A 24817-nucleotide genomic window follows, 5' to 3' on the forward strand; every position below is an offset into this window, starting at 1 on the left:
ACCGAACGAGAAGTGCAGCGCAGCGAATCTAAAAACAGAATCCATTATTTTCTATTTATGTATACAAACCGGCGGCGCCTGGCAGCGGCTGTCCGCTGTGACTAAGGAAGTTGCTCAAATCTCTGTTATATTGTTCGTTTCACTCGTGTCTCATTCATTTCCACTGTTGTTCTGCCACCACATGCCCGCATGACGTAACTGTGACGTCGACTCGCAAAAGGTCTATATGCCACTGCAGTAAAGGCTTATTGCACTATTACTGTTAACGATTATTTAATTGATTGATCGTTAATTTAAACGATCATCGAAAATGGAAAATTGCATAAACTGACATCCCTAATCACGATCTAATATAGTCTATGAACGTTGATTTAAACGGATATGACGTGTTTGTTGTGGTGTTCCCAATAATGCAGACGAAGTCTATTATTGTGGATAAACAAATCTGGGAGCTAATTTCAAATATGGCGGCATATCAATAACTTCAAATCTCACTGGTTCTTGTGCATCTTGTGACTATTTGTCATTTGCCTCTTTAATTACAGTGATGACTTTATTTCTGATAGGCACAATCAGTTGCCAAACCCATCACCCACAGTATCCATATGACTTAAGGGGGCTGCACACCGAACGAGAAGTGCAGCGCAGCGAATCTAAAAACAGAATCCATTATTTTCTATTTATGTATACACACCGGCGGCGCCTAGCAGCGGCTGTCCGCTGTGACTAAGGAAGTTGCTCAAATCTCTGTTATATTGTTCGTTTCACTCGTGTCTCATTCATTTCCACTGTTGTTCTGCCACCACATGCCCGCATGACGTAACTGTGACGTCGACTCGCAAAAGGTCTATATGCCACTGCAGTAAAGGCTTATTGCACTATTACTGTTAACGATTATTTAATTGATTGATCGTTAATTTAAACGATCATCGAAAATGGAAAATTGCATAAACTGACATCCCTAATCACGATCTAATATAGTCTACGAACGTTGATTTAAACGGATATGACGTGTTTGTTGTGGTGTTCCCAATAATGCAGACGAAGTCTATTATTGTGGATAAACAAATCTGGGAGCTAATTTCAAATATGGCGGCATATCAATAACTTCAAATCTCACTGGTTCTTGTGCATCTTGTGACTATTTGTCATTTGCCTCTTTAATTACAGTAGGCACAATCAGTTGCCAAACCCATCACCCACAGTATCCATATGACTTAAGGGGGCTGCACACCGAACGAGAAGTGCAGCGCAGCGAATCTAAAAACAGAATCCATTATTTTCTATTTATGTATACACACCGGCGGCGCCTGGCAGCGGCTGTCCGCTGTGACTAAGGAAGTTGCTCAAATCTTTGTCACGCCACAGAGCGCCACTCACATAGTTTAACATTAAATAAAATCATATTTGTGCCCAATCGTTAAGAATTAACATTAGCTGCTAACGTATATTTTGTATTGTGAAGTAGACGCTATCTGACTAGACTTGCGCTATTTAACATGCACTTCCGGTGTACGATACCTCCGAGTTGTCCTAGATGCAACGTGGCGCGGCGCTTCTTGTCAAGTGTGCAACCCCCTTTACTGTATGCAACCTATGGATACCATGAAGGTATGCTAAAAATGTCTGTAATCCTTTAATATTAAGGAAAATCCACTCACTCGTTTCACATGAACAACAGTAGGCTATTAATAAACTAATCACTAACGAAATACAACGCATACATCTATTGTGTTCTGCAAATCATATAATCAACAACACCTCAAAAGCAATTTCAAACAAGTCAATGAAATGAACTGTGCATTTCAACTAAACTCAATCAAGAGAACACACTGGAATACCAATTGACTCACTAATGAAAAAATGCACAATAATTTAAAATGTACGTGAACTTGTAAGTGTCAGTCATACCCCACTAGCAATATAAGAATGGATTCATTTTCATTCAAAAGCAATTGCTAAAAGAGATTTCAACCTCTGTTAACTCTTGACATTTTATTTCAAAAAAATGTAATCCTTTACAAAGTTTAGTTTATATAGAGGACACTGACCACATTTATGTTCACAAGAAAACAGAATGTAATAGTCTCTCAACTATAAAGTATTATATAACTACACGCATTCATTGCCCAAACTTTAACCTCATCTGCTATTGTTAATAACATAAATGACAGTGAATATTATGTTGTACTACAAAGAAACAGAAAAGGAACATGCATGCTGTAGCATTTAAAATTTTACTCTTAATATAAACAATAAGTTGATTGTTAAGCAAAACAAAATAGTCCACATCCGTGCACTTATATCTTATATTTTAATATTTAAAAAGCCTTTATTTGCAGGGCTCCAATTAAAATTGGGTGCTTTTAATATGTACTCTTCCAAAAAAAAATTTTTTAAATATACACTGAACAAAACTATAAACGCAACACGTTTGTTTTTGCCCCCATTTTTTAGGAGCTGAACTCAAAGATCTAAGACTTTCTATGTACACAAAAGGGCTATTTTTCTCAAATACTGTTAACAAATCTGACTAAATCTGTGTTAAGCCATGTACACACCACAAGATATTCAGGCTGAATTTGGGCAGATTTTCCCCTTACAACAATCCTAGGTAGAGTCACGATCGTCTTTGTGGTTGCACCAATTATCTTTACAGATTTGCCTGTGGTGCATGGTGCGTTAAGAGCGTCTGAATCTGCCCGGAAGCACGTCGGGACCGCTCCGATCGCAAACTGTAAATATTCAACGTGAAATCCTGTTGTGTGGATGAAGCCCCGAGGACAAAAGCACACACACGCTGTAGATTATCACGTGAAACTAAAAGATACCCTATCCGAAAGTGAGCAGATAAAAGATAAAACAATAACAACTAAATGGCGCAGCATGCACAGTCCAAAGTGAGATGGACATCAGAGATGTAAAAAAGAAGTCCATTGTATTAATGACATGTCTTTATGCCCGTTGTTTGCCATGTTTGTTTACTGTGAAGTCACGTTTGGAGATCTTTGCGTGATTTCCTGTGTCCTCAGCTGAGACTTGTGTTTTTGTGAAGTTAATCTGATGGTGCGTGGTGTGCTGTCATGACCACATAGCGACGGTCTACACAGTATAGCAGGGGGGTGCCCAACCCTGCTCCCGGAGGGCTACCGTCTTGCAGACTTCAGTTCCAACCTAGCTCCAACACACCTGTTCGTAATTATCAAGCAACCCTGAACACCTTGATTAGCTGCTTCAGCTGTGTTTGGGTTGGAGATAAAATCTGCAGAACGGTAGCCCTCCAGGAACAGGGTTGGGCAACCCTGGACTATAGGAACAGACAACCTAAATCGTCTATTTTTTCTTATCATGTCTGTGGTCTCCCACATCAAAAAAAAATCCGAATCACGCCTCCATTTTCAATAATAACATCGTGCACACAACATCGGTTTCAAAAAACTTGTCATTTACATCAACCCGCATAAATACGCCACTGAGCGCCATAATAACTATGCCAAACCTATGGGCGGCAGTGCATGTAGAGGAATAAAGCCAAGCAAACCAATCAAAATTCTCAGAATCGACACCAACAATGCGACTTTCTGTAAACCACATGGCGCTCACATAACGTTAAGCATTTTCTGGAGCATAATGTGTTGTTTCACAACCTAAAACCCAGACTCTCCCAGTTGACACAGCAACACATAACCGGGGTTATCAGAAATCTCCACTTTGGCCGGAGGTTTCAGAAATATTTTGTTTTCGTATAAATGAGAGGCCAAACCGCAGGGAAATATCTGCATCTTTCCTTCATGTAAACGGGTCTTAGTGAGCACTTCCCTTTTGCCGGAGATAATCCATCCACATCACAGGTGTGGCATATCAAGATGCTGATTAGACAGCATGATTATTGCACAGGTGTGCCTTAGACTGGCCACAATAAATGGCCACAAATGTGCAGTTTTATCGACTTAAATGTTCTCACTTTAAAACATTTAAAGTGAAAATTTTTTTACAAATTTGACTTCAGTTGGCAGCACTTAAAATATTTAAGTTAATACCAACTCTTAGTCTTTACAGTGTACATTTGAAAATATAATGGCTGATGTTGCTCAATTCTTCCTTAAATTACAAAAGGTCACCAAACTGAGTAAATAAAATGCTTAGATGATTTTAACTTCAGACATTTTAAACTAGCAGAATTTCACACACAATAAATTAATAATGCCACAGTGCCCTCTAATGGGACCTGGCCCACACTTACCATCAGGCCATGGTTTTGGCCCAGAACTCTGGGTATGGGTTTGCATGGTTGGAGTGGGACAAGGGCCAGTGGCAGGCCCTCCATGAGACATTGCCATACCTACAAACACAAGTTTACAATAAAAGTAATAAATATTGTTACAGATATTGTGGGACAATAATTTTAAGTCATTGTCTGTTATATCGCTTTTTGCAATAAAGACTAACGTTTAAGGAAATCCAGGTTTCCTGGTCTTTGCTAAAATGAGTGTCCAACAGTATCTAGCAAACATGCTGAAGAATATTGTTAAAAAAAAACAGCATTCTTACTAAAAGATAAAACAAAGCTTTTTTCACAAGCAAATTAAAAACTATAAACTTGAACTAAAAACATTGGTAACACTTGAAAATAAGCAAAATATAACAATATACTACTCTTAATAAGACAATGCAATTATTAAAATAAAATTAATACATACAATACACACATACAGGAAATGGCCAACCACACGCAACATTGTGCATAATGTTTTTGTAGTGCACATTTCTTACAGCCATGCATAGTAACACTCATTTTTCATACATTTACAGCGCCCCCACCAACTTTACAACTAATCCCAAGATTTACCTGGAGGTCTGCTGTAGGAACCACTATTGACAGGCTGCTGCTGCATTGTGGGGAGGCTCCTCTTGCCCTGCACAGCTAACTGCAGATTCTCAGGCAGAGGCTGACCACGGCCCAGGATCTTGTAAGCCAGGATCTGAGCCCTCAGTTGCTGTAGCTGGACTGGACTGAAGGCAGACGGACCTCTGGCCTGCTGTCCCATTCCCTGAGGATCCATAGGCATCATTGGTCCCGACGGACCCTGAGGGATTTGCGGCGGGGTTGGCCCTCCTCCTGACATTGGGCTAGGCACATGTTCAGGCACCTGGCCCATTGGAGAGGGGTGAGGGGACATGTATCCTAAGATGTATGAACAAAACACTTGTTACTTGTTATGTAACGTTTATATTCATCTCTCATTTTAAAGTCCTCTTCTCTCAAAAGGGGCTTTTAAATGATATTTATTATAAAACACAATATAATCTCACGAGTACATATTAACATGTAATAAATAGGGTAACGAGATAAAGCATATTTGGTGTGCTGTCCAGGGGGGGCTCTGAGCTCAGAATTTTAGTACTCCCCCTCTTTAACTGGGGTACATGTAGAGAGTGAAGTGATGGGGTGGAGGAGGGATGCTGCAAAAAACTGTATGGGTCAGAGGTGAGGGACCACAATATACTGTAGACCATTGAATTACATGACAATGCTCCTCCCAAACGTAATTAAATAAACTTCATTTAGTGAATTCAAACTGTGATTTCTTCAATAAACACACAGTTACGAGTAATTGCTGTTATTATGGATTATTTATAAGATGTTCTAAGACAAATGGATCTATAATAGCTACAGATGTGTAAAGAGCAGAGAAAAGGGTGATGACACAATTCCTTGGTAATGAAGAGTGTAAACTACAAAAGGATAATTAGTGAAATATAAAGCAGGCTTTATGATAAGTACATGCTAAATAAATAAATACTTTGGGAATCGCATTAAGTTATATATGAGATGTTATTATTCTAAACAAGTGCAGAAAAAATAAATATTATATTGCTGCCTATGTGCATCTGTACCTTGGCTGTGTTGTTCCATGGGGCTTTGTGGAGGACCCATGCCACTGTGCAGGGATCTCATCCCCACCCCTTTCATCTGCCCATAATGTATATCTTCCCCCATTCCCTTTTCATGCATTCCCTCCATGGGCTAAAAAGAGGCAGGAAATAAGTCAATATATGTTGCTAATATACTGGCAATTAATTTTTTACAGGATCAGACCTGTTAAGAACATATTATTTATTTTAATTTTCTTGTTTCCAGTTAAATACTGGTTGCAGAATCAATGCCAAATGTATTCCCTTATAGTACCTTATGCATTGGATGCATGCTATCCTGAGAATAATCACCACTTCCTTGTCCCTGCATACCAAGAGGGACACTTGGTGGCCCAGGGCTGGGGCCCATCATACTGTGTACAGAGCCAGGAGAGGGACCAGGTCCAGGGCTGGGCCCTAGGATGGGCCCCGGGGACAGGCCAGCACCTGGTGAGGGACCAGCATGAGACATTCCAATTGATGCCTCGTTGGGGGTAGACATCTATTAAAGAATCTGTGGGAAGGGTGGACAAAATGTTTAGCCTAAATTAATCATTTCTACCACTGTTCATAATCCCAGAAATTATCATAATGTTTTGATAGACCAACTGACAGCATTTTATTGAGTTTTCCCCAAAAGAAGCTATGATGCAAGTCAAGCATAATTGCAATAGTAGTAATAATAGTGGTAAGCTTTTTATTAATGGTAGGTTAGGCAGTTCCACATTCTTGCTATTAAAGCACTCTCTAAAGTCACACCTCATCCGAAACACAAAATATACACTGCAAGATAATTGCATTTACTGTAAGTACATCTGAGCAGAGCCTTCATATTGTCATGAGAGACAGCGTTGGTGAAGCAGGGAACTTTTTACAATATCTTTATTTAAAAAGTATACTGGTCTCATAAGCCAACAAGACAGTATCAAAAAACAAAGCACATGTATTTATTTTGTTTATGTAAGGAATAATTGACGACGGGCCATTGAATTAAAAGAAAATAATGCACACCCAAGGTGCATTGCGGCACGACGCGAAACGTGCTTTATTTTCAAATAATTCAAAGGACCGGAGTCAATTATTCCTCTTATACCACAATTACCACAAACATTGCTCTGGTGCCTATTTTTAAGACATTTGACAAGTTAGGTGTGCGGTTATCACAAATTACCCACGGAGCATTTCTCAACCAATCAGAATACAGCATTCAACAGACCCGTGGTAAAATACAATAATAATGAACATAAATATAGACTCATAAAACCCACTACGAATGCTGTCTACACGTGTAGAGTTAACAATTTCAATTTCACAAGGGTTGACAAAAACATAGGCTGACAGGCAGAATATCCCATCATTTGGTTCAAACAAATGCTATGATTGGACAAACTTTTAATGGTTCTGAGACCTCCACAGAAAATAAATTCGATATATTAGAATGATCAAATATCAGAATTTAGAGCTATATGCTATATTTAAATATATGTTAGATTTGATTATGCTTTTTAGGTTACAAATATTTTTTTTTCCTAACAAACGTATTGTTTTACTTCAGAAGAAAAACACCATTGCACTGCTGTTATTAAGCGTTTTTAGTGATGATGTACAGTGCATATGGAAAGTATTCAGACCACTTCACTTTTTCAATTTTACAATGTTGCAGGCTGATACAACAATCATTTAAATTAATTTTTTTCCTCAATCGTAATGACAAAGTAAAAACAATGCCAGATTTTATTTCAAATGTATGAAAAAGAAAAAATATCACATTGGCATAAGTGGCATAAGTATTCAGAGCCTTTGCACCAACACTTGATTAGCTCATGTGCCTTCCATTTTCTTGATAGATGTCTCTACACATTGATTGAAGTGCACCTGTTGTAAATTGAATTGAAAACCTGTTCCAAAGCACATGGGACCTTAGACTGGGCCAAATGTTTACCGTCAAACGTGACAGTAGCTGTGTTTCCATTACCCTTTGAGTTGCGCAAATTGACATTGGGAATTGAAAATATGGCCAATGGAAACACGTCAATTTCCAATGGCCATATTTTCAATTCACAATGTCAATTTGCGCAATTTGAAGAGTAAAGGAAACGCAACTAATGACACTTGGCACACGGCCAGGACAACATATGAGCTGCCTAAAAACAACTCTGTGCATGTGCTAGAGTGGCGGTGGTCCTGAAAATGGTTGTCCACTGACGGTCCCCATTCAACCTGACCGAGCTTGAGAGGATTTGCAAAAAAAGAATGGCAGAAAAAACACAACCCAGGTGTGTAAAGCTTGTTGCGTCTTACCTAAAAACACTTAAGGCTGTAATTGCTGCCAAAGGTGCTCCAACTAAGTAATAAGTAAAGGGTCTAAAAACATATGTACAGTAATATTTCCAGATATTTAAATAAAATGTATTAATCACTTTGTCATTATGGGATACTGAGTGTAGATTAATTAAATAAATTAATTTGAATGATTGTAGTATCAGACTGAAACTCAAATTGAAAAAAAGTGAACGGGGCTGAATATTTTCTATGCACTGTATGTTCTTCTTAGAACGTCTTAACGTGTTAACTCGACTAATAGCTACCACTACTCTTATACTAGAAGAGCGACATGAAGGTGAATAAAATGAGTAAATTTTCATTGTGGGCAAACTACTTTTATAGGCATAAAGCAAAAAGTCAAGTTCACAAGTGTTGATACACTCCCTGGCATGCCGAATTGTATTTTATTACTTGCAGGTGGATTGTCTGATAGTTTTGTCTGTTCATTTTATTAAATCAAAATAAGTTATTTTTAATTAAAAAAATAAATAAATACATCATGACCATGAACATCCAATATCCATAATAAAACAACTAATGTTCAGTCTATTGTGGCGTATTGCTTTATAACTTTAAACCTTCCATACTGTTATAGGGTTATTATAAAGCAAATCCGTTCATGTAATGATGTTGGCCGATTTAATCCCCTAAACATAAAGATTAACCTTAGGTAAATATGTTAATATACTTCATATAATTCATAAGAATCAGGTGAAAGCATTTCGTAAATTATTTACTTTTTTGTTAGTGATTATTGCATAATAATAATAATATTTAATAAGCCTGGAAGAATTAAAGAAAGCTTGGAGAATAGGGGATCGCCCTCCCACACAATGAAAAGAGAATAGACAAACTTTAAATAGTTCATCAAAGTTTACGCAGTATCTTCCAAAGTGCTTTGCAATAACCGGACACGCCCCCTAAAGCAACTACTGAAAATAAACAGGGATGAAAATGGACCGGGCATAATAATAGCAAACTTTTGTCGTGCATATTAATATAATTATTACACGCATTAATTAAACGTGTAAGTTACGGTCTATCAAAATTGCCTCATCTTAAAACGATTAACTAAACAAATACATTATCCGTTGCACAAATGTGCCGAAATGTAGGCCTTTGGTTGATGCCCAATACAGAATGACAAAAACTTTTTACTAACAATTATTTAATTAGAGGTTGTTCGCTGTCACTCGTAACATTGGATGTAAAAAAAATGCATTTATTCAGCAAACATGGCTGAGAGCGCGGATCGGATAACGTCTTCCGCGAATAGCTGTCATGACTGTCTCCCCCTCACGCCATTGCAGTTTTCTTAAATCTCAACAAACTTTCTGGGACGTCTCCACAACAGCACACAGCCAACGTACAATATACCTGCTTTCAGTTGCCTGGCTTTAGTAAAACGCCATTTTTCAGAGCAGCAGTTTATTAACATTCTACTTGATATGTTAAAGTTAATAGCAAGCAAGCGGTTAATCCCCCTGTCTAATATAGTCAAGCAGCTCGCTAACCATCTGTACAGTTATGTTAGCATGCTAGTCCGCTACATTTTATCAGCAAAAACAACCAAAAATGCTCCCCACTGACATATATACATCAGTATAAATGTCCAAGCAAAGAGTATTTAAACTCAATTACCTTCCGCGAGGTAAAAACCCCAATAAAAGATCTAGCACATTAATTCAGCTTCAAAAATATGACTGCCATATGTTGATCCCCTCCCCCCACTGTTTTCATGACAAGTTGAAGTTCGTGCTTTTCCACTGTTATTGAATTTCTGATTCGTTGAAACCGCAGGAAATACAGTCTTCTCTGCAGTGCGATTCGTTGAGGGTCACGTCAATCACCAAATGATGTATTTGAGGGCGGGGCTTTCGCGTATGGTTTCATTTTGCAGCGCCGAACGTGCTGGAAATGTGGTGCGGCTCGCTGGCCGTTTGGGGACGCGCGCTTTAAAGTAATGACGCTTTTACACGCACTTGCATTAGAGTCCACACGAATCTCTGGGAAATGTCGAAATAATCATGAACTGCTTATTTAGAATGGAGTAAAGTTAAATGGGATGCATTTTGTAACGTTGGATTGTTACGCAATGCATTGACATGGCAATAAATCAAATGCATGTGTGGGTGTATGCATTTATTCATTTAGTAGTCTTGTCGGTCAACTATTAAGTCGCTAACTATTTTTTTGCAAGTGTTCCTGTAGCTCGATTGGTAGAACATTGATCCACAAGGAACAAACATATTCCATATGAATGCACTGTGATTCACTTTAGATAAAAGCGTCAGCAAAAAGCATATGATTGCAAGTGAAGTCAACACAGCAGGCGACAGCTGTAGTTTTAAAATAAAACCACACGAGGGAGTCAGTGGATAAGAATTTAATGACGTTTGAGCGCTGCACTACCTACAAACTCAGCGATGTCAACTGTGAGGTAAATGCACTGTTTATTAAATGTTAACAGGGTAATTTATGTGTATAATTTATTTGAAATGATACACCCATATATAATTTAATATATACATACATTTTACCTGAACCTTTTTATTAACCTGTGTATAATCTACATTTACCTTCATGTTTTCTATCAAATCAGCTTAAACGATTTTCTTCCTACATTATATACAGATAAAAGTGTAAAAGTTATTTTTCATGTCTTGTTTCTGAACCACTAATCTGATTCTTTTTGGTAAATTGTTTCACTATTCAGAAACATGGATGGGAAAAACATTTATTTTTGTTTTTGTACCATCCCTGGTTTAATTGTTAAAGGCACATCTTATATAAACTTGCACTACTGTTCCCATAGAAACGGCAAATAGCAATGTAAATCAACGCAGTAAAGCTTGTAATAGAGAAATCTCCGATTGGTTCTCAATTATACTGGAGGGACTTATGCAAAACAGTCTGCATCATGTTGTTCTGAAGGGAAATTATTTTTATCTTTTAAAAAACAATTCTTTTTCATTTGCTACTTTGTGCAGATTGTTGGCTGTGTATGTTTTATAAAACGAGGAATAAGAGCGACTATTTCAGGATTTTTATTTTAAATGTTTAACATTAGATAATAATGACCAGTTTATGTACATTTATGTACATACAATTACGTTTTATATTTTAAAGTAGCTTAAAAAGATATCTAACAGCTTTCTGTTACCGTGTTTCTGTTATGACGTTTGTAATCTGAAAGCTTAAGAATTCAAAAAAGTCATCTAGTTTCATTATCCATCTATGTTTGACCTATATTCACTAAGTATTCAGGATTCAAATGATTTTGTTTTCGATACACTTACTGTACAATGAATAACTTGGAGTAGGCCAATGTTATAAAGACATAAAAAACTACTTTTTAAAGTTATACAATTCACTTGTTTTGTTTCTTTTACTATAGTCATCATGTATTTACAAATTGTAACAACATCCCTGACAAAACGTAATTTGGGTTGCAGTGTAACCTTATCGCCCATCGGCTTTCTCTGACACCTGGCTGATGCTATCAGGTGAGATAGGCATGTTGTTGATTTTGACCTCAGTGTTGAAATGACAGATTGTATTTTTGTGGTTTTTCTCTTATCAAGTCAATCACATGATAAAAATGCATGGCTATGACACACGGGTTGAATCTACTGTTTTATTTATATTATAAAAAACATATCATTGTCAATATAATGCTAAAAATAACACATCTAAAAATTGATGTATTTGTAAAAGACTATTTAATTTTTTTTAACTAGAATCAAACTAGGACTCCTGTTACAGATCATGATTACAATACAGTATGTAATGTGTAATAAGTTTGTATGGGAAACAAACAATATACTAATACTATGAACTATCAATTGCTAACCTGGGGTGTATTCCAGAAAGCAGGGTTAACTTACCATCAGATTAACCCCGAACTTTGGGTTGATCAACCCCAAACTTGCTTACTCGGGGTATGTCGGTTCCAAAACACAGTTTAAGAGTTAGTTCAATCAACTCGCTGAAAGTAACCCAGAGTTAAAGCGCGCTCACGGTAACAACATAAAGGCATTGTCAATGGATCGCAGATTTCACGAGTCACCATGGAAACGTCAGAGAACTTAAAAGTTTTTAAATGAGAAATAACATTATAAACCAACACTTTCTGGCAAAATCAACGTTTTATAATCGACTTAGAAGTGCGTGATTACAAAACAGATAAAATTAATTAATTAAATAATTAATACGAACCTATTTTACCCCATTTAAGTCCAATATTGTGTGTGTCTCAACGAAAATACACACAATATTATTTAAAATAATCTAAAACAATCTAAAATAATTAATATAGTAAAAATAATCATAGATTTTATATATGATTGTAAACATATGAATTATGAATATCTTTTCCCTTGTGAAAAGTAACAATGGTTTTACTACAGTAAAAAACATGGTTACAGTAAAACCATGGTAACCACAAAATAACCATGGTTTTCAAAAAACATAGTTAAACCATGGTTAGTGTAGTAAAACCATGGTTCTGCTGATAGTAATCAATGCACCAAAAAAAAAAACATGGTTACTACAACTATACACCAATAAAACCATGGTTAATTTCACAAGGGTTGTGGCACATAAAGTGCAAATCTGTCATAAGGCTTATTTAAAGGGGTTTTTTTTTTAGATATGATTGTATTGTGTAGGCATAAAATGCATTATGATAATATTCACTATATTGTACTTATTTTACTTCTGCTCCTTTGGGTGACCCTGTTTAGTTTTAGGACTTTCCTTGTATGACACTGTGTCACCATCTTTTTTAACATTTACTGATAGCTGATAGATTTATGCACCCTCTTTTATTTGTAAAGCTTCCTTACACTCCTTACAGATTTTCAATAATGTTGTGTAATGCTTTTCATTACACTACACTGTAATGCTTTTCATTACACTTCATTTGCATTGGACCATTAGGATCTGCTGAGACAGAATTGGAGAATAGAAATGTTACATTAGTGTCAATAGTAACATGTTGTAATATGTCCTTTATCATCTAATATATGCAAATATCTCAATTTCCCTTTGCTCAAAAATGATAGCTCTGGAGAGCAGCTACAAAAGGCCCATTTTAAAGAAATAAAGGTGATTTAGAAAAACACCAACTATAGATCAAATGTAGAGAGAGGGCTAAGGATCTGCATGTTTAAGAAATAAATATTATACTATGAAATATATATTTATAATTTCATTTCATTGTGTACATGATTCTAACTGATAATAGAAAATCTCTGACCACTATGCCATGTCTGTGATTCAATGGTGTTTCATCTAATGAAGTCTGTGCTTCACCTGTGTCATTCTGATCAGTGTTAAATCATGCCTTTGCTTCATGGGTGTCATTCTGTGGGCCAGGTCAGATGCACATGCCTATCAGAGACTGCAGCCAGGGGTAACTTCTGTCCCTCAGTAATTATTATTGTGATAGGCATCATGTGTTTCTATTTGTTATACCCATTTACTGTAACATTGTCACATTGTCACTTAAGTAACATAGGTTAAGATTCATTAATGACAATGTATTTGCACACACATTTATTATAACTTTAGATTAATCTCAAATTATCTAGTAAGCGAAAGATGAGGTTATTTATGAATTGACAAAATTGATATGGAAATGTACTTTATTGTTAACATTAATTAACTGATGGAATTGTGTTTCATACATCCACTGATATTTGGAGATATATTAATAATGAACATAATTAAATGTATAGTATTTAGTCTGAACACAAATATGAATACATTTTTAATAAAATTTAATTAATAATTACATTTATAGTAATTAGTCCAATCACAAATATCAATCCATGTTATTAAAAAAATAGTTTCTTTAAAAAAAATTCATAACACACATTTTTTTAAGACAGCAATAAATATTCGCGACTGTAAATGCAATAAAATAAAATAAATGCTTTAACATTGTAAAATTATGCAAAATATATGCTTCCACGCCCGCTGTACGCTCGTCATAAGTACACGCATGCGCAGACTTCCTCCGGAGCCTCGTTTTATTAACTAAAATGAACTTACCTTGCAACATAACCTGCTCCGGAGCAGGTTATCTTCAGAGAGTCAGTTGCTATGGTTACTTACATAACCCGAAAGTTACCTCCGTTTTTGGAACCGAAAGCAGAGGTTATCCGCTTACTTACTCCTAAACTTACCCGGGTAAGCCACATAACCAGCTTTCTGGAATACACCCCAGTACTGTTGTTTGTATGCTGGTTGTTGTTTTTCCTATTCTGACCAACATGCTTTCCAAAAGTGAGAATAAGTCAAATATATTAAATCGTGTTGGGCTATACAGCGCAAACTAAAGGTTGTATTTGAATAGCCCTTGGACAGGTAAACAAAGTTTATGGTTTTGGTTCTGTCTCTGCTTCCTTTCCTCAGTAATCCTTTATTTTCTTGCCATTTTCAGAAAGGATGTGTGCAAGGTTCCTGAATGTAAATTCATCCAAATAAAGCCACCAAATAACCTGAATGGTTAGTGCCTCCACTTCAGATTCAATGGTCAGGAAAGGCCAGACCAGTGTTCATTTGAAATGGAAAATGACAGTGGACAGTGGTTTCAAGTTCAATTTGCCTTAAAACCATTACCCCCTCAGGCTTCCCACCATGAAATTTGCTCACTGTCCTAATTAGGGCATGCATAGTCACCTAACCTGTACCCATCCTATTGTAGAGTCGAGCGATTTGTCACTATGCATATTTGAATTAGTCAAAGAGGCTAAATGACTCTTGGCAACTAAAAACCTGCAACGAGCAACTAAATACCAGCATCTGTGCAAACAAGAAAAACGCATCATCTCAAACACACCTTGAGACTAAAAGCTTAAAACACTTCATGAAACATATCATTGTTGTATTGTGTGTGTGCGTGTGTTTTTAATATTACTGTGCATTAAATTCTGTGCCAATTTTTAAACGTTTTGTAAATGTAATCTTAAACCGGCCTAAGCAAATGTAGGCTTTAACATTACAAATAGGTGGCTTACAAAAACAATCCAATGTGCGTAACAATAGGACTATGTATTTTGACAGATGTAACGTATATACCAAAAGATAATTTTAGACTTTGTGGGCATCGTATAAACACATTGGTTATTACAGTCACTGTGCCAGCATTGGCATTCACCGCACGTTGTGTTTGCGCAGTGGCCACAACTATATATATACCATCGATTGGAGCGGCTTTCATAGGCTACTTTGGCTAATTGCCTGTGTTTTCCAGGTGTGACCCGACCAAAGGCACGTTATATTTAGTTTTACATGTGACATCTGCTGCAGGGGATTGTTTGTTTTGTAAGTGGTGCTGTTGGTATTCTGTGCGTCCCAGGTGGATAACTTTCCTGATTAAGCCCTTTCGTATTTAAATGTCATGCAGCAGGGGTGACAGGCTCTGTCACGAACCATTACACTTTTGAATCTTATGTTATTGACACCCAATATGCCTAAAACAAATATCAGTTGTGGACGAAACTTCGAAGTTTGAATATAGTCGTGTCGCGTTTCAATTAACGACACTCCGTGGCTCCAGAGCCTTTTGTTTTCCAGAGCTGTAATGAACCAGAGTTATTTTTAGCATCCCATGGGCAGGCACACGTAATATACGTCTGTTCCTGTGAAAATCAAAAGCTCAAAGATAAAGATTTACCTGTCAAATACTACAGTACTTAATCGTACTTCTTCAATCTAAATTTGGTGAATGAGGTGTCTGTTATGTCCACCTCATTGCATTAAACTGTTTCTTAAAAATCCCTCTTGGCCAATAGGCTACATTTTCCTTTTAACTTACAAACTCCAGCCAATGTTTATCTGCCCCTCTGTCATCTCCTCAGATATCGTCCAGATTTACCTACAGGTGCGGGACACCTTCCATCACTTGACCCTTTAATTTTGCCGCGCCGCTACTCGAACCCGGGGTTTTTAACAGGCTCCTGGGACCAGCATCTGATAAAGAGCAGCACTGGAAATCTTTTTCCAAGATGGTGCAGGATTCCAATGAGGTCAAGATGCAGTCTGGGGGGAGGAAGCGCTGTCAGTGAAACCTCTTTGTAGTTGTCTTTGTTGCAGGTGTTCTGCCACTCACTGTTACCCTCTGCAGCCGGTTCATCATCTCTTTGTACATGACATCTGCTCACATTACAGTCAGGAAAGAGACTTTGCACAAAAAATAGAAGAGAGTTAGGTTGAGAACGAAACATCTAGATAGATCTAAATATCAAAGAGGTGACATATGTATATATATCATGAAGACTGATCTAAAAACCAAACGCTGATTATTTTATCAACTTCATGTCTATTTTAAAAAGGTTTGTTTGCTTGCCGTAAATCAAGATGATCCTGGCAATTTAAGCTCACAATGTGTTTTTAACTTGTCACACTGAATACTTGCAACTCCATGGGGATGATGTCAGCAGAATACCTGACTACCACCAACGACCAGCAGGCATCTGGGAGCAGTTAAGAGCTATTTTATACTCTCACCCTCATTCTTTAACAGTGTGAAGTCTGTGTATGTGTAAGGATTTGGCTATACCAGGGGTCTCCAACCTTTTTGTGAGCAAGTGCTCCCATAATGGATAAAACTATTTGGAGGGCTACTTTTTTGATATAGTCTACTTCAATGTTAACATACACAAAAATAAGCTAAACTAATATAAAAAATATGTAATAAATAAATCTTAAAATTAAAGCTGGTAATAGAATTAATTTGGAGGGCAAATCAAAGTCTCCCTATGGGCAACCATGTTGGAGACCACTGGACTATGCCTATGAGGGTGTACGAAGAGCTCAATTGCAAAACCCTCTAAGTGAATCTGACATGTTTGCTTGTAATTTAGCATTTTTATCAGGCTCTTTTGTTTAAGTTCAGTAGTTTCACTTAAATGGCAATGAAAAGGTTTGTCAGTAATTAGGCTTATTTTCACAAATTACACTTCAGTCATTTTACAAATTTGACTTGGCCTAGCAAAACCCTATACACTCTATAAATTCCTTGTTGCACTTCAATGTTTAAGTTTAAACAAATTGAATTAATAAGTAATTTAAACTTTTTTGACTAGTTAGAAGTTGCTATAAATTATACAATTTTAATAATCCATTCGACTTAAAAAAAATATATATATATATATATATATATATATATATATATATATATATATATATATACACACACTGTAAAAAAAACTAAAAAAAAATTTCTGCCTTAAAATATAATTTTTGCCAACAGAAAATAGTTGTCACAACTTATAAAATATAGTTGAGAAAAGTCAATTTAAATTTATAAGTTATAACAACTCACCTCTATTTATAACAACTCATCTCTAGTCAAGATAAATAATATTAAGTTGAAATGACTTGTAAATCCGAGTTGATTCAACAAAAAATTTTAAGGCAGCAAATAATTTTTTACAGTGTACCAACTCCTCACTAGTCAAGAAAGTTGAAATGACTTTGTCATGAGTTGTCTAAACTTAAACACTTAAGTGCAAGTACATGCAACTTCTTTTAAAAGTCTCCAGTCGCTCACTGTCCTTTCTGAAAAAAGTAAAAGACTTGGTCGATATCCTAATGTATCCAGTAAACCTCCTTTAATCAGTTAAAAAACCCTTGCTGTATGCATGCCTTTCATCCAGTTCTTCTTCTTGTGCACTTAGAGGACTGAAAAATAGTTGTTTAACATTTAAAGTATTTGATGAATGTATGCCGAGAGCATTTGATCAATCCTATCATCTCATTTATGATGGAAGGTGGCGTTGAGCGGCTTCTGCATCTGAGCTCTTCATATTTCCTTACATCTAAGTTTGAATGTGGGTTAAGTTTAGGGTTTTTTCAGAGGTGTAAAAAGTATTCAAAAATGTTACTCAAGTGAAAGTACAAGTACTGAGTGTAAAAGTATCTGGCCAGAATCATGCTTGAGTAAAAGTAAAAAAGTACAACATTAAAATTGCACTTGAGTATTAAAAAGTCAAAGTAACAGGAAGAATGAAAACTAGAGATTCTTGTTTAAGCTTTTAATCTCTAAAAACATAGTCAATGAACCACAAAAAAAGGTTTTATCCCGCTTTACAACTGTTTATATTTAATTGTTTTTAATTATCAAACTATAAGACTTCTACCTAATTTCAGTATGTAATACTCAAAGTTATAAAACCTCGAATTTAACTTAAAATTCAAGCTCTATCAAGCCTCTCACAGGCAGCCGATGCAGGAAGAGATGTACAAGACCTGGTTCACACTGTCAGTCCAAATCCAATTTTGGTGCATATCCGATAGGAATCCAATCAAATTTAAAATGTATGAACGGCCAAAAACCATATGAAATCCGTTTTTTTTTTTTAATCCGTTTCAGGCTACATCCAAAAATCTTTTTCAAATTGCATTTTCAGAAATCCATTTCAGTCTGACCGCCCTGATCGCATTTGTGAGATTTTCGGTTAAGTCATGCTGTCACGTCACGTAAACACGTCAGACGTTGTGGCAGCATGATGTCATTGCCATAGAAACCGTGCAGATAATCCCGAAATTGGCAGAACGCTACAGGACGCACAGATCAGATCTAAACAGTTGAGATACACAATGAGAGTCTGTCAAATTGGATATGCACCAAAATCAGATTTGGACTGATAGTGTGAACAAGGTCTTAGTCTTGATATAGAGCTACAAATAGCAGGGAACGTGTCACACGGGAACACACTTCATGTGTTGTCGGTTTAAAGAAGCGAAAACATGTTCATCATCAGATGAACTGTTGGCCAATTCCTAGTGTGGTCCAAAGGCTCCAGTATAAATAATATTTAAATTAAACTGGCCATCAGCACAATTCAATTGGTTTTTTTTTTCTTAAAAAATGCAATTAAGTAAAAGTATTGATTTTTAATTGTACTCAAGTAAAGTAAAAATACCCAAAAATAATACTTAAGTAAACAGTAATCAAGTAAAATTACTCAAGTACTTTGCACCTGCCTTGTGACGAAAATGGACATCTATATGAAATATTAAACAAAACCTGTGTGAGAGAGGATGAATGTTTTAGACAACAATTGTCAGGGCAAAGAGACGTTAAAAACATGATACGGTACAGAATACGTTCATGAGCATATGGAGTTTAGCCAGACCTGCGCGTGCACACACACACACACACACACACACATGAACAAATGCAATTACGCATCCTGTCAGATCCTCTAAGGACTTTGCTGGATTAAGATATTACTTTCAGAGTGTAAGACAGTACAGGACCGGTCAGTGTCTTCCACTCTTAACCATGTCATGTATATGGGCGGGAGAGGAGGAGTTTCATGCATTAGCCAGTCATATCAGTGGGGATCTCAAGTTTTCAAAACACTTTAGGATAACACGAAGCTTGTGGTATGTGAGAAATTGTTTTGGCCTGACTCTGTCTCAATTTGTCAATCTCATATTCTCAGGGGCCAAACACTGCAGCCCTAAGGAGCACAAATGGCGAAAAGTAAAACGCAATTAATAAATGATTGTGTTCTGGTGACAAGTAAACTAAAACCACTCTGAAAGGAGGATTACGGTGTACAGATCTGTCGTATCGCCAGCCTTTCGCATGCCACATACAGTAAACATTGACCTTTTCCCCCTTTTATGCTACGCCTGAGCATACAAGCTCTGCACTCATCGGTATGCAACGGCTTATCTGACAGGCGTGCTTTGTTCGACCCATGTGATTTGATACAATGTCCCTGGGCTTAGTTCGTTTTAGCGGTAATGACAGATTAGTCCTACGTAATTGCCTCTCAATTGACTGTAGACATAACAGCGCTTGTCTTTTTCGACAGAAGCTCAGATGCCATTAAAAGGCACAATGAATAAGCTAAGTGTTTACTTCTCTAAACTCATGGTTCAGGTATTCCTCTTGGCTTTGTCGAGATGCCACGGGCAAAATGACAGCTGTCCCATCTGTAATTCATTTCTGATTCCTGTGTACATAGACAGCAGTGCAGAAACTCCCACACTGGCATTCAAAAGGCAAATCTTTGTTTTCATTTTGCAGGACTGAAAACACAATGAGGGATTTTTTTGTTTTGTGGTACGGGTGTGTATGTAACTTTTTCACCTTGTTTGATGCTCGTGATAACTTGTTGCGGGAAGAGAAGTCATCAGCTGAATGGCATTTGATTTAAAGCCTTTGCAAATACTCACCTGCAACAACTAGCATATGACAGCGTATTGCTCTTTTTCATCACATCACCATTCAGGATCAAGTTTAGTATGGATTCATCGTCAGGTGGTGACAGAATTCACCTTTTGAAAATCGCTTTAGTTTCCAATTTACATTACGTATACCCTGTCCTTCAAACAGCATTGAAAAAACCATTTGTTGGTTCAACTTAAAAAAGTAGGTTACTTGGTTGCCAAGTAAATTCAACTTTAAAATGTTAGTATTTTTAAGTTGATTGAACTCAATTTTTTAACCCTTGTGGGTTGTTCGTGTACATAAGAGCCACTAAATTAAATGGCTGTAAAAATGTATTTTGCATAAATCTGTTACTACCAAATGTTTACAAAAATTCCAGGATTTTAACGCTTTAATTGCCAAGTTCATAATTGATGTCACTGATTTGAGGAAAAAACACAAAATGACTTGATTTTCAATATGAAAAGTGATTGTGGACTGAATTTTTTCCCTTTTTCACAGTCTTGGGCATGTCAAATATTAATAAAAACATTGGCTTTCATGCACTTTTAGTTTTTGTCAGATTTTATTTTTTTTCTCCCTAGTTTGTGGCTTTTTCCCCCATTGACTTCCATTATATTAACATTTTTTGATTGCAAAGCCATGACACCTTATTATCATTCATTCTTGATTGCACACACACACACACACACACACACACACACACACACACACACACACACACACACACACACACACGCACGTTCTGGTTTCCATGTTTTTTGGGGACATTCCATAGACGTAATGCATTTTATTGTGTACAAACTGTATATTCTATTCCCCTTACCTGCCCCATTCCCTAACCCCAACCATCACAGAAAACTTTCTGATACCTTAGATTTTCAAGAAACATCATTCTGTTTGATTTATTAGCTTGTTTCCTCATGGGGACATCAAAATGTCCCCACAAGGTCACAAAAATACTGGTATTCCTATCTTTGTGGGGACAATTGGTCCCCCCAACGTGATAATTACCCGGCCGCACACACACACACACACACACACACACACACACACACACACACACACACACACACACACACACATGCAAATATGCTGTTACACTCCATATAACTCAATGTACAAGCCAGAAATTAAGCTCTGTTTTTGCACAGGCCTACTAAAGGGTTAAGGGTCACATGGTGATCAAAAGTAAAAAAAAATTACCACTTAGCAAAAGGAAAAACCACCAACAATCAAGAATGCATGATTATTTGATGTCATGGCTTTACAATCAAAAAATGTTGTTGTGACAAAATTGTGGCCAAATTAAGACAAAAAAAACAAAAATGGACAAAAATGGCCTCAATAACCCATAAGGGTTAAGGCAACAAGATAACTTCCTTTTTTAGTTGAAGCAACAAATAGTTTTTACAGTGTACTGTAAAAGTTTATTCAATCGTAATTTATGTGTTGCGTTTCATAGCATTAACTTCAACATTCTGTGATGGAAATGGCATTTTAATTATGTTTGGAATCAAATCAGAGTCTTCTCAGTCATGTTTTGGCTAACATTTCATGCTTTGCTTCACAACTGAACACTGACACTTTTGTTGTGTTGATAAGCAAGTTCATTACTTTCAACACAACTTTAGAACTGTATAAATTGTGATAAGAGAAATTATAAGTTGCACGATAACATCTTTCCTCGTTGTTGTCAATAAATCAAGCTTGTAAATGTTCCAAATCTGTAAGATAAACGGTGTTTCCATGGCAGCTGGCCCTCAAAGGAAAAAAATACACCTGCTTTCAATAATAGCAAGTGGTCTGGTCTCCAACTCCAGCAAAATAATAAAACCATTCTGGCACAAAATGTAACCATATACCCTTCATCATAAATGCATATGATGGCCAGCTCTGTCAGTAAAAGCCTCTGGGTTTGCTAAGGTATTGTTAGGTAAAAAAAGTTACTAAATCCTAATAAAGCTGACATTACGTGTTACTCATGAGGTCTACATTTCAGTTCATTTCAAAACACGGAGACAATGCAGACTGCAATGAATCCAGGGGATAAACATTCAATTACACACATATTGAAATGCCACGGATGAACACATTTTAAGTGGGACTGGCCTAAGCATAATATCTTTGTAACAACCTGTACTGGATCGGTATGTTGTAGGCTATGTATAGTGTTAAGTGCTGGTATTCAGTTCATTGTGAGTGTGTCTGTTTTTTTAACAATACAAAAAAGAGACTTATGTGCTAGCTAGTGGCAACCTGTCCACCCTTCAAACTAAAATAGAGGAGTGTTTCCACACTATTGAAACAACAACGCCCTTTTGAAACAAATTTGACACATCTGGAATATGAATGATATGAGAGATTTGAGCTTCTCAATGCAAGGTGTTGCAAAGTTTATACTTTCTCTTCCACTTTGATTGGCGCTGATCGGCAGACAGAAATAGAGTTGACACGCAGTGCTTCATTGCAGTGCTGTGGGTGCACCTGTATAGTTTATTATTGTGTCATAGGCTATTTATTAAATTTAATGTATGTTTCTCTCTGGCTGGTTGCATACCAGAAAATAAAGTTTATTTTGAATGTTTGGAGAGTTTGTAGTTGTTTTTGAAAATATTGCTTGAATTTTTAATATGTGTTAAGCGTTATTTATTTCCATCATCATTATTTTCTGTCTACCATATATAGTTTATGTTAAAACATGGGCTTAAACCCATGAAGTCACAAACTGGAAACAGTGCACCCCTATCTTCCTAAAGCTGATTATTTCTTCCTCTGCTTTCACCAAGCAGCAACATCCCTCCAGAAGCAAGATCTCAAGTGTCCAAACTCCAAACACACTTTTTTTCTTGTCCTGTAATGCTGCTGTACAAGCTACAAGTCTCAACTTCTCCGGGTAAGTGTGCAGAAACACAGAGAGAAACTTCCCCCGATTGTCTGATAACGACAGGTCTGCTTTGCGCAGATGTCTGTTTCAGTACACAGAGAGTTTACACTGTCAAGCGTTTATCATTAATCATATCGCCCCTGTCACACACATAACTTTCATTTCCCATCCTAGTCACAAGTTATTACAGGCTACAACTGCAGGGTTGCGCTGACATGTTCACTATCGCTGATCCGAGTAACATTTAAAAAATATTTTTTTATGATTGATTTGGTGCTTAAAGATACTTAAAAACTGTTTCCTAAGCATTTGTCATTCATTTTTCATTTGGTTTATTTTACAGCCTGCACTTGTCATATACAGATTTAAATGAAATATCTTTTGGCAAAACTGTCAAAATCTTGTTAAATTAGCTGTGCTTGGAAATTTGACGTAGTAGTCATTGTGTTTGTTTAAATTTTTTTTAGGGTTGCCCTCTTTGGAGTATACCGGTGGACCGTACAGAGTCTGAGTTCATTAACACTCACACAAGAGTTCAGACAGAGTTCACCCTGGAAGAACAGAGGAATTGTGGGTTGCGGGAGTTTTCAGTTCAACCACAAAAGATGGGTTGACTAAATATTATGATTCACATGTTTAAGACTGAAACTGAAGCCAAGACTGTGTTCTGATGCCCTAAGCCAAACCACTATTGGCACCCCCAAACAAGGCCGTACAATTTTACATTTAATATTACATACAAAAAAAACACAAATCATAAAAAAAACTTAAATCTTGAATAAATTAAATTCAACATAGCCAACTAAATTTTTTTGTCTATTAAAGTTATGTAAGGGAAAAGAATTGTGTGTGCTTTTAACTGAACCAATTTTTTATTGACCTTTGAACCCTTTGATCAAATGGCATATAGACATCAGATTGACAGTAGCCTACTAGGCTAAATGTGGATCACATTTAAGGGTGGCTGTGCCCAGGTTGTCCTACCCATTGGACAAATATTTTTGTCTCGAGGGCCACATTGAAAAGCTGTAGGCTTCGACTGTATGTGAACGACAAACGTAGCTTTATTTACTGCAAATTAACACTCAATTATTACTGTACTATAGTTATACATAGACATTCATCTTAACCCTGCCTTTAGGAACACAATTTCATATTTTGGAGAAAACTGTACCACTGCTCTTGTGCATATCATTTTTTTTCAAGTAAACATCATAATCAAATTAATATATTTAGCATATAAGACACAACTCTCGTTTCATATCCCTGGTGAGTAGTGCTGCCTCACGACTAATCATTTGCAAAATAAAAGTTTTTGTTTACATAATATATGTGTGTGTGCTGTGTATAATAATTATGTATAAATACACACACAAACGTATCTAATTAAAAAACATTTGCATGTGTATATACATGTTTATATTTATATAAAATGTATATTATATAAATACATTTTTTTCTAAAAATTATACATGTATGTGTGTGTATTT

The 24817-nt window shown here is 36.5% G+C and overlaps 1 protein-coding gene and 1 long non-coding RNA gene across 4 annotated transcripts in view; one reads left to right on the forward strand and one right to left on the reverse strand.

The window, feature by feature from the left end:
• The window catches only part of smarca2 (SWI/SNF related BAF chromatin remodeling complex subunit ATPase 2), a 71546-nt gene extending 61547 nt beyond the window's left edge, over positions 1 to 9999 (reverse strand). For both annotated transcript variants that reach the window (XM_065267003.2, XM_065267002.2), the window contains exons 1-5: positions 9883 to 9999; positions 6191 to 6430; positions 5899 to 6028; positions 4850 to 5185; positions 4244 to 4342 (exon numbers count right to left, since the gene is read on the reverse strand). In XM_065267003.2, coding sequence (XP_065123075.2) covers positions 4244 to 4342; positions 4850 to 5185; positions 5899 to 6028; positions 6191 to 6418 — 793 coding nt within the window. In that variant the 5' untranslated portion in view covers positions 6419 to 6430; positions 9883 to 9999. The remainder of the gene's footprint in view (positions 1 to 4243; positions 4343 to 4849; positions 5186 to 5898; positions 6029 to 6190; positions 6431 to 9882) is intronic.
• Positions 10000 to 10130: 131 nt separating this feature from the next.
• LOC135748869 (uncharacterized) lies at positions 10131 to 24611 on the forward strand. 2 transcript variants are annotated; one of them, XR_012336686.1, is made up of 5 exons: positions 10131 to 10681; positions 11697 to 11747; positions 14690 to 14754; positions 23233 to 23336; positions 23795 to 24611. It is a non-coding gene; the product is annotated as an uncharacterized lncRNA (long non-coding RNA). The 2 variants fall into 2 exon arrangements; XR_012336685.1 differs by lacking the exons at positions 23233 to 23336; positions 23795 to 24611 and having other exon boundaries at positions 14690 to 16507.
• Positions 24612 to 24817: the final 206 nt, after the last annotated feature.

The sequence above is a fragment of the Paramisgurnus dabryanus genome, chromosome 5, assembly GCF_030506205.2.
Source record: "Paramisgurnus dabryanus chromosome 5, PD_genome_1.1, whole genome shotgun sequence".
In the NCBI taxonomy this organism is placed as follows: Eukaryota; Metazoa; Chordata; class Actinopteri; order Cypriniformes; family Cobitidae; genus Paramisgurnus; species Paramisgurnus dabryanus.